The 11,049-nt window shown below is 47.1% G+C and overlaps 1 protein-coding gene across 1 annotated transcript; it reads left to right on the top strand.

Annotated features, from left to right (window-relative positions):
• Nucleotides 1-1,426: 1,426 nt before the first annotated feature.
• On the top strand, nucleotides 1,427-10,196 carry C2H9orf152 (chromosome 2 C9orf152 homolog). Its single transcript, XM_059255769.1, has 2 exons — nucleotides 1,427-1,625; nucleotides 7,675-10,196. Exons 1-2 carry the CDS (start codon nucleotides 1,427-1,429, stop codon nucleotides 8,199-8,201), a joined length of 726 nt encoding a protein of 241 aa, XP_059111752.1. The 3' UTR covers nucleotides 8,202-10,196.
• The last annotated feature ends 853 nt before the right edge of the window (nucleotides 10,197-11,049 follow it).

Genomic DNA, 11,049 nt, shown 5'->3' with positions numbered 1-11,049 from the left:
TAAGCACTACTCCAATGGCTGATGTCCTTAGAAGTGGGAAATGTCAACAGAGACATACATGAGAACATCACAAGGAAACAAAGGCGAAGCGATTCCTTCATAAAATATAGATCACCGAGTAGCGAGAGCAAGCCACAGATGCTAGGCAAGGTGTGTAGAGCAGACTGTCCGACACAGTCCCCAGAAGTACTGTCTCGGCTCACACTTGATCTTGGACTCCTAGTCGCTGTGAAACAACCAGAACAATGTCTGTTGTGTAAGCCAGCCAGTTTGTGGGCTTTTGTAAGAGCAGCCCCAGTGAACTAATTACACTACCCAGTGAGGGAAGGTTTACCCTCCCCCGTCTCCTCACCCATTGCTCTGCAAGAGTGCTGGGCAGGTGGCCAGTAGTAAGTGTTGTGTTAGAAGAAAGAAAAGGACTTACTTGAGCAAGCAGAGCCAGGGCAGGTCAAGGCTAGCCTTAGAAGAGGCAGTGTCTGCCATCCAAAGAAATGGCAGGGCTGGCCAACAGGGGGTGAGGGTACCCATAGCTGGGGGCAAGATAAACACCCACTTATTGTTTAGTTGGAAAAGGCCGAGACCACAGAGGCTGCTCAAATGTCAAAGAGGTGGGGCTGGCGGGAAGCCAGCTATCCCCTGGACTCTGTCCCCATGGCAGACTTTGTGGCTGAGTTTTTACCCAGGAGGTGTGTTGGGGGCTGCATGGAGACCCTGGGGTGATCCTGGACACACTGGGAGTCCCAGCTTTTAAGGCTGCTGAAGGTGTTTCTCTTTGTGAAGGTTGTTCATTAAACCAGTGGGGTTCTGATGACCTGCTAAGTCAAGTTCAAAACATGTGTGCTGAGCGGGCGCCTGGCACTCCTCAGCCCAGCTCAGCTCTGCCAGGAAACTGGAATCGCTGTAGCTCTTGGAACTGCATTCTAAACTTGACCATCACCAGGCGAAGCAGCCAGAATAAAAGCTTCTTGGTCTGCCGGAAAGATCCCAGGAGCTCTGCTAGCCTTTCCCTTCAGCACCCGCTCCTACCCTCTACTCCATCCTCACCTCCTCCTACCCTCTACTCCATCCTCACCTCCTCCTACCCTCTACTCCTTCCTCTCCTCCTCCTACCCACCCCACTTCCTCACTCCCTACTCTTACCTCTCTCCTCTTAACTCCTGTTCCTTCACTCTCTTCCTTCTCCCTCTGCTCCCCCTTTCTTGGCCCCTCCCCAAATCTCCCTCTTTCGTTAAGAACTAACCTTTGCTGCTTCTCATTCCTCCTATTCCCACCTCCCCGTTCCGGTCCCTTCAATTTCTCCCTCCTGCTCCCCTCATCTTTCCAGCTTCTCTTCTTCCCCCCTGCTTCCCCCCCCCACCCTCTCCTCTTCTTTCCCCCTCCCCTCCCCTCCCTCTGCCTCAGCTCTCAGTGTTTGCTTTTCTCCCGGATGCGGATGAAAGGGTTGGCCTGCCCGTGCCCTGCCCTACCCAACTTCTTGGAGCTGGGGGCCTGCTTGATGGCTGAGGGTTCCCGGACTCAGGCGTCAGGTCAAGGGCCTCCTATCAACATCCAGTTCCTTCGCGCCCAGTATGAAGGTCTGAGGAGACAGCAGAGGACCCAGGCCCACCTGATGGTGTTTCCTAAAGGTAGGGCTGGGCAAGTTCCAGAAAGAAGGGCCCTTCTGTGGGTGGAACAGATGACCGAAAGTCCAAGGAGAGCAGAGCTATGGCTGGGCCAGTCTCCTGAAGAGGAAGAGAAGAGCTGCTGTTGACCCGGTCAGAACTGAGCCATGGAGGCTAGATCAGGGGGGATCTGCCCAGTCTGTCCTTTGGCCAAGAAATAGAGGCCTCTGCCAGGTATTTGGCCAGTGGCCACTGTTCCTGGTCTCTGTGCCTATTTCTCCTCGGTCTGATCTGGCCAGACCGGTTAGGTGAGTGGTCTTGGCCCCCTGCTAGGCTAAGTGGGGGGCGGGGGTCTGAGTTTACGGTCCCCATCCCCCTACAGACCCAATCAAATCAAAACAGATGTAAAGCTGAAACACGGGGAAGGAGGAAGGAGAGATGGCTCAGTGGCTAAGAGCACTTGTTGCTCTTTCAGAAGACCTGGGATCCATTACAGCACCTACACGGTGGCTCACGACCATCTGTCACCCCAGTTCCAGGGATGTAACCTCCTTTTCCAATCTCCACAGGCACCGGGCATGCAGTTCAACACAGGTACATGCAGGCAAAACACTCATACACATAAAATAAAATTCATCTTTAAAAGCTTTTTAAAAAGAAAGGGAAAACATAGTATAAAACTTCTGTGTTCTTGAATATTCTCTTTTGCTTGAAGATCGAAGGCAGACCCTATTCTAAAGTATTTGTGGGCAGGGGCTGCAGCAGAAGATTCTATTATATGGTTATATGGTTTGGGGCCACGGGCATCTCCCCTCTCCCTCCCTCTGGACCCTCCTTTCTTCTCTTCCTTTGTGTGTGTGTGTGTGTGTGTGTGTGTGTGTGTGTGTGTGTGTAGTGTGTGTGTGTGTGGTGTCTGTGCATGTGTTATGTGTTTTGTGTGTGTGTGTGGTGTGTCTCTTTCTCTTTGTCCTGTACGGACCACACACTGGAACTGAAAGTTAAGAGGTCCTGCTATGAAGACCTGCCTGTCTGTCTCTGCGGCCACCCCCACCTCCAGGACCCCTTCTTGGTAGATGAGAGAGGATTCTGGTTTCCTGTGTTTCCCAGCCCCTCCCCATCTTTCCTCATCCTCTAGTTCCTGCAGAGCATCTGAGTACCATGAAGGCCGGTGGGTGTGCCTGCCATGCTGAAAGCTAGTGCAGTTCTGAGTGTGAGCAGCGCACCCTCCTCTCTGGGGTCACGTGTGAGACTGCACCCGTGTGCGGAATGGCTGCATCTGCTCTTCTAGTTCTTCTGGTATTTTTGGATTTATCAAACTGGGGCTCAGAGGGGCTTCCCAATGACATCATTCCCGCAGTACCATCTCTCCACTGTGCATTGTTAGCAATGGGGCCGAAGCCTGTTCAGAGAAGGAACAGGCGCTTCTCAAAAGTGTCCATGGACTCTCTCCTGCTTTGGGTGACAAAACCATTACTAGAAGTGTAGGACACAGACCCCCATAAGCCTGTGAGGCGTGTGTATGAATTCCAATGGGAGTATGTTAATCAGTTGTCCGTCATGTGACAGAACATCAGACGGAATAAACTAGCAGGTCTGCTTTGGCTCGTGGTTCCAGAGGTTCCATCCCAGGGCCACTTGGTCGTGTCGTTTTAGATCTTTGTCACCACAGTACATCATAGTAGAAGCATGTGGTGGTGGACAGTGCTCTCCTTATGGTAGCTAGGAAGCAAAATGGAGGGAAGACACTCGTGTCTGGTACCCCTGGAGGGCATGTCCCTGTGAGCCAACCTCCACTGAGCAGGCACCTGGCAAAGCTTCCACAATCTCCTGATGACACCGAAGCTGGGGACCAAGCCTGTAAAGTGGGCTTTTGGGGTGCTTAAGATCTAAATCACAGCAATGAGTGTGTGTGTGTGTGTGTGTGTGTGTGTGTGTGTGTGTGTGAGTGTGTGTGTGTGTGTATGTGGTGTTTTGTGTGTGTGTATACCCTTTATCCTTGTCGTTTTTAAATACTAATTTTCACTTCTTCCTGGAGCTCACACACTCGCATTGAAATTTTTACTTCATTTATGCTTGAGTTTTTCCATAAAATTGATTAGCAAATGAATTATTTTCATTGAAAAAATATTTTCATACTGTATGTTCTGATCATGCTTTTCCTCTCTCTCAGCTCCTCCCAGGTGCTCCCCACCTCTCTCCCCACCTAACTTCAAGCCCTTTCTCTCCTTTCTCTCTCTCTCTCTTTCTCTCTCTCTCTCTCTCTCTCTCTCTCTCTCTCTCACTCTCTCTCTCTCTCTCTCTCTCAACAAACAAGAAAACACACATACAAAAAAATAAATTTATAAAAACACAAAACTGGAAACCAAAATACATAAACAAAAGACCAGTAAGACAAAAAAAAAAAATGCCCAAACAAAGTAATATGAGACAAAAAGTCTACGTGATTACCATGGAGTTTGTTTACTCCTGGGCATGAGGCCTGCCCTGAAGTGTGGTTAACATACCCAGTGAGACTCTATTGGAGAAGACTAACTGTCCTATGTAGGTGGGTACCAATTGTAGAGAGCTTCTTGGTTGGGAGTGGGAACCTGTATCCACTTTCCTCCCTCAGTGCTGGGACCCTGTGTGGCTTGAACCTGTGCAGGCCTGTGCATGCTGCCACAGTCTCTGTGAGTGCTTATGTACATCAGTCCTGTTGTCTCTGGAGGATGCTGTATCCTTGGAGTCATCCATCTCCTCTGGCTCTTACAGCTCCCTGAGCCTTGAAAGGGCCCTGATGAAGACATCCCATTTAAGAACAGGTGCCAGCATCTGTCACTCTGCTCATTTTCCAGGGAGCACCTGGGCTTTTAACACGCGTCTTTGCTTGTTGCCTTTCCTTGTTGCTGGAGAATTTCTCTCCAGCTCCCACCACCAAGTCCCGCCAGTCTCAGAGCCCATTTATAAAATAAACACATAGACTCTTACATTATTTAAACTGCTTGGCCATTAGCTCAGGCCTGTTATTGTCTAGCTCTTACTCTTATATTTAGCCCATTTCTATTAATCTTTACTTTGCCACATGGCTTGTGGCTTACCGGTACCTTACATCTTCCTTGTCCTGATGGCGGCTGGCAGTGTCTCCCTCTCAGCCTTCCACTTCCCAGAATTCTTTTCCTTGTCCCGCCTATACTTCCTGCCTAGCCAATGGCCAATCAGTGATTTATTTACTGACCAATCAGCAACACACTTGACATACAGACCATCCCACAGCACTTCCCCTTTTCTTTTCTTAAAAAGGAAGGTTTTAACTTTAACATAGTAAAATTACATATAACAAAACAATTATCAAGCAAGAATTATAGTTACAATATTAAAGAAGAGATCCTATCTATCTTTTATTTATAAGTTTAAGGTTTTATATCTAACTTATCTTTTATTATAACTAAGGAAAATTGTAAGTATCTAGTCTTTAACCACATCAAAGACCTCAGAAGGATATACTACTACCTGAGAAATGGAGAAGGATATAAGCAACTTTTAGGAGTCTTGTAGGGTAGACAGAGACAGCTGGCAGCCTGGACAGTCATTCAAAGTTCTCTTGTAAAGTTGGGGCATCTGTCTTCAGCCCACAGGCCTAGAGTCTCTTATTCATTTTTCTCTGTGTCCTGTAGAATGTCTGGCAGTTTTCTCTGCAAAGCAGGAACCTGAAGGACCATTTTGTCAAGCAAAGTTCAGTGGTCACCTTTGTATGGGTCCTGCATGTCCAGTTGATCAGGCAGTCCAGGCAAGAACAGTTTCTTGCCCAAATGGCTATTTTTGTCAAGGTGAGGATAAACTCCATATGGAGTGTCTTCGATGCCCATCCTCCTCTCTGAAGTAAATCGGTGCTGTCAGGAGCAGACATGTCTCACTGTCCAAAGTCTAAACTTTTAAAACATTTTAAATGCCATATTCTGTAGGTCTTTGAAGTGTTTGAAGACTACCTATCTATCTGAAATATATCTATGTATACCTAGAGGACTTAACTAACATGGCTACAAATATGATTATCATAGATGACTAATTATTAATCTATTTTTTAATTATCCATTATAATTTTAAATGAGTTACATAAACATAATACCTCAAACAAGAATAGAAATATATATATACAGTATAACAAAATTAAGTTTAAATTTGTATCAATAAACTAAAATCTATAGCAATGTAAAACATTTTAAACAAGTTGTTACTCTTTAAAAGTAGGTTCATTAATCTACCCTTTCATCCTATCATATCTAAACTATCCCCCTTTTTGTTTTAGAAAGAGATTGTATTTATAATCAACCTGATTTAAATAAAAATATTGTTTTTTCTCTGTCCCACACCAGAGGGCTCTTCTGATTTGGGACACAAGAATCTCTTAACCATTTTTTTTTTTTTTTGAGCAATATGTCTGGGTTTAGAGGGGGAGTGAGCCAATTCCATCTCTAAAGCCAGCTTGGTATATTTGGGAATTTGGGCGTAGCTTCTCTTACTACTTCCTGCTGGAGGGGGGCGCTGTATCTTCTGGAGACAGAAAGAAAATTTTAGGATCATGGAGTAGTCCGTGAGGCTGTATCGTCTGAGCCAGTTAACTTGAAACCATTCTGGATGTTGAATCATCTGGGCCATGGTGTCATTGGAGACCTTTCAGGGGGTCTTGGCTGGTCAAACCTGATGTATCTTAATCTGGAACAAATCCATAGTCTCTGGCTTTCTGTGGAAACAAGAGCAGAGACTCTTTTCCAAAGCAACATATCCTTATATCCAAATTTTGAAGTCAAGGTACCTTTAAAATATACATTTTGGCATAACTCAACAGCTTTTACAATCAAATGTTTTTCTGCAGTTACGAATATCAAAGAGAACATAATCCAGATTCTCTGTGTGGTAGTCATCTTTACGTGGCTTATTTTTTTATATTAGCGTGAGCCTATTGCTTTTAAACTGCAGCCTTCTAAGCCTGAAATGGCGCAGTGGCTGCTGGCTCCGCCCACTTCAGCTTCCCAACATGGCGGCGGTCCGCTTTCCGCCAGCTCTGGGAGCCATAACTCTCAGAAATAGTGGGTCTACACTTTTACCAAAGTAGCGTGTAGCCCAGAAACCTCTTTTTTTGTTTTGTACTAGCAAAGGCTAAATCCATCACACAGTTTAATGTGCTACTTGCAGAGGCCTCATTCCCACCATACTGCAGGTCGAGAGCGCACGCTAGGAACCCGCCAGTAGCTCAAACCGGCAGCTGCCGCTTATTTGAGAGAGACAATTAGGAAGCTGTTTTTAGGTCCGTTTTAGAATCTTTTTTCTAAGTTTTTAGGTGGAAACTCTTGCCACCACGTTGGACGCCATTTGTTGCTGGAGAATTTCTCTCCAGCTCCCACCACCAAGTCCCGCCAGTCTCAGAGCCCATTTATAAAATAAACACATAGACTCTTACATTATTTAAACTGCTTGGCCATTAGCTCAGGCCTGTTATTGTCTAGCTCTTACTCTTATATTTAGCCCATTTCTATTAATCTTTACTTTGCCACATGGCTTGTGGCTTACCGGTACCTTACATCTTCCTTGTCCTGATGGCGGCTGGCAGTGTCTCCCTCTCAGCCTTCCACTTCCCAGAATTCTTTTCCTTGTCCCGCCTATACTTCCTGCCTAGCCAATGGCCAATCAGTGATTTATTTACTGACCAATCAGCAACACACTTGACATACAGACCATCCCACAGCATTTCCTCGATATTAGGACCCATCTATAAGGTTGGGAATATTCTCACTGCTATATTTGTGGAACCTCAAATAAAAAAGGCCTTGGCTATAGCAAGTGCTTGATAAATATTTGTTGAATTATGAATAATTGTAATTATATGTTGGGGAAGAGTACATATGTGTGAAAAAGAGTACACACATGCCAGGTCATGTGTGTTTGCATGTGTGGGTACACATGTGCAATGTTCTGGTATCTGGCCCCCTTGGCATTCAGGATCCCCCTTCCTTTAATCTGAAACCTATGGGTTTCTCTCAAAGGGAGCTACCCAGAGACCTCCCAACGATGACACTGCTGTGCCTTCTCTTCTCAGAAGGGGCCATGCTTACTCCAGCTGAATCGATGACCAGTGCTGTTTGGATTAACAAGGGGAGAAAGAGCTCACTGTCCCCAGATGAGACTGACTCTGAGGTTGAGGGGACGTTGGAGGAAGTGGACAGAAGCTGCCATCAGGCTCCTGAGACTCCATGGCACACATACCTAGAGATGCACCGCTTGGTTCAAACCCTCCATCTGGAAGCCAGCCACCAAGGGAACCGCAAGGGCTCGCTTGCAGAGTCAGAACCCAGGCTCTCTCCAGAAGGAGACACTAACGTGTTGGAAAACAATCACAAGACTCAGCAAGAAACCAAAATCCCAGAGGTGGCCCAGGGTCAAGGTCAGGAGGACAGTATCCCACTACAGGCAGCGGGCTCCAGTTTACAAGCCAGCATCCAGCATCTTCCTTCCACAAAGAACCGACACAGGTCTGGAAAACCAGCTCACTATCCATTTCCCCAGAGGAAACATCCCAGGATCTCCCAAGCTGCCCGGAACCTGGGCTTATATGGCCCACCCTGAAGCTTTCCGCTCAGCCAGATGTCTCATCCTTGTGACCATCCATCAACTCAATCAGGGAAGGGACACAGAGCCGCAACCAGACAGAGCCTTGAACAATGAGCAACAGTTGGACTGCCCCGATTGTAGGAATCATGGGAAATGAACTTCTTAATGGGAAATGGTCTTTTCCTTCAAAATCCAGGAGAATACCCATCAGACTACTGACCGTTAAGATGAACATCTCTTTTCCACGCAGCTCGGTTTTAGCTGTCTAGGGGGACATTGCCAACAACAGTCCTAGATGCTTTTCCGTGGCTGGGACCAGTAAAACATTTGGTGGTCCCAGAAGTAAAACAGGAACCTTAGCCAGAGGGATATTTTCACAATGTCTGGAATATTGTGGTTATAGGAGCTCTTTTTTTTCCCCAATATTTTCTGATTCTTTGTATATTCTGGAAAGGTCTCTGAGAATTTAGAACATTTTTTCTAGTTGCTCTGTCTGGGGATTTAGACGATTCAGTTATTAGTAGTGATCACATCATTTCATCTTAAGCCTCCAAGACTGTGGTCGTCCCTGGTGAAGAGGATCAGATCCGTTCCACCTACCATCTTGTGTGCTCAAGGAGTCCTTGGGAAGGAATGCTTTTTCTCAGCTGTCACAGAGATGGTACATCCCTGCTTCACTACAAATCTGTTTCCTGTCAGACTTCCCTTCTATCTTTTTTTTCCATTCTTCCTACCCTTGTGTTCTCTTCTGTCAATTGACTTCATATTAAAATCCACCAACCACTAGCCAGGTGTGGTGGCAAATGCGTGTAATCCCAGCAATCGGGAGGAGGAGGCAAGACCGTCAAGAGTTCATGCCTGTGTTATATGAGATCCTCCAACCAAACAACAAACACACAAAATGGCTGCCATTGTTGAAAACACAGTCATCAGAGCTGAAGGGAGGGGGAAGGGACCCTCCTGCTTGGAAAACAGGTGTCTCCACAAACTACCTCCTTTACAGCCTGCTGATCACTCAGGTCCCTCCTGAAAGGCCTAGCATGCTTTGGAGTAAGACGTCTATTAGAAGAGCTATTAGCGTGAACACCATGGACAGACAGACAGACAGACAGACAGACAGTAACAGGGCTCTGAAGGGAGTGCAGGTTCACAAGCCAGGGCTGATATCCTGCAGGTCTCAGAGGAAGGGGCAGGTTTTACATGGTCAGTCTTTCTCTGAGATTTGTGGGTTGCAGGGTGGGGGCGGGTATTCTGGAGTAGGAATGTGGGACTCTGAGGCTTTGGGGGGTTGGGAAGGAAGGGACACATCTAGTTGAGATGTACCCGTTATACAGATGTGGGATGTCACCATGGGTAGCCGTCTGGTATTCCAGTCGGATGGGTGGATGTGCCACCACAGGTAGTCCTCTGGTGCCCCAGAAACTGATGACCTAGTCAGTTGTTGAAGTGAGAATGGCACCTGTCATTCTCCTGAAATGTAGGCATCTGGGGAGTTTGTCTACAGACTCATGGGCTCTGGGAGGGGCGTCGGTCTCCCTGCAGCAACAGGAATCCCAGAATCAACTGTGGAGACAAAGGGGGCTGTAGATGAGCATACCCTGGGCAGTGTTTGGTCTGAGAATTTGTGTTTCTTTCCTGGAGTCTCATACAGATTCACGATCCAGCTCAGCTTGAAAGCGGCTTGTCAGTGGGTGTGAGACTAGAGAAAGGAGAGGCTGCTGTGAGCAGGTGTGGCCTGATTAGCCCCAACCCAGAGTCCTGCTCCCCAGTATCCAATATGCGTTTTTAAACAAAGCGAAGCCTGCGTCCTGGAGTGTGTGTGAGGGTGGGATCCCTCTTTCCTGGTCGAGGTTTAGGGTTGGCACCTACAGCAACTCCTCCCATACCAGATTCTCTCTCCATCCACATGCTCCCAGGCCCCCTGAAATCCACTGCATTTTAGGGAGTCACTGTTCTTCCTTTGGTGAACAATAAATAAGATATGGTTGCGTTTTTAATACTCAAATAAAAATCAAGGACATTTTCTGGAAAAAACAACAACATTCTTTTTTTTTAAATTTTTTTTGCTTCTCAATTCACATGTAATTGTTCTCTGATGCTGATATTGTGTGTGTTCACGTACAAGTGTGTGCACATGTGTGTGGAAACCAGAGGTTAACTTCAGATATTATTTGTCGGGAGTGGTCCCCTTTGGGGTTTCGGTAGCTTTTGTTGCTGTTTTGTGTGTACTTAAGTGTGTGTTGGTGTCAGCATGGTAAGTGTGCACCTGTGCACGTGCACTGAGACGAGAGTGGGGCCAGGCACCCTCACGTGTGTGAGGCACCCGCTGAGGAGGGTGTCAGGTGTCCTTCTCTAGCACTCTGCCTTACTCCCATGAGACAGTGTCTCTTCCTGACCCTGGAGTGAGGCTGGCATCAGCAAGCACCAGTAATCTTTGTCTCCATCTCCCACAGTGCTGGGGTTACAGGTGTGAATGGCCATGACCAGCTTTTGACATGGGTGCCGAGGATTCAAACTTAGGTCCTCGTGTTTATACAGCAAGCTCTCTTAACCACTGAGCCATATCCCTAGCCCCTACCTTGTTTTTTGAGACAAGGTCTCTCCCTGGGGCCAATTTGGTTAGATTGGCTGAAATCCCAGAGATCCCCCTGTCCCGGCCTCCCCATCACTGGGATTATAAGCAAGCGCTACGCTGCTCAGCTTCTTGTGTGAGTGCTAGGGATCCGAACTACGGTCCTCGTGCTTGCACAGTGGTGGGAGCCAGGCTACTCCGAGGCTTTCTCAGAGGCCCAGATGGAAAGGACAAAGGGAATATCTGTGTCCTTGCCCAGAGACTGTCTTGGCAAGGTCTGGTCTGGGGCTG

This window comes from Peromyscus eremicus, chromosome 2, assembly GCF_949786415.1.
Source record: "Peromyscus eremicus chromosome 2, PerEre_H2_v1, whole genome shotgun sequence".
Classification (NCBI taxonomy): Eukaryota; Metazoa; Chordata; class Mammalia; order Rodentia; family Cricetidae; genus Peromyscus; species Peromyscus eremicus.
This window is presented reverse-complemented; position numbering and strand designations above follow the sequence as displayed.

Bases quoted from the DNA above. Each gene is read 5' to 3' on its own strand.
- C2H9orf152 (XM_059255769.1), top strand. From the start codon at position 1,427: ATGCGGATGAAAGGGTTGGCCTGCCCGTGCCCTGCCCTACCCAACTTC. The intron at 1,626-7,674 runs GTAGGGCTGGGC...TTCTCTTCTCAG, and splicing joins CCTGATGGTGTTTCCTAAAG to AAGGGGCCATGCTTACTCCA.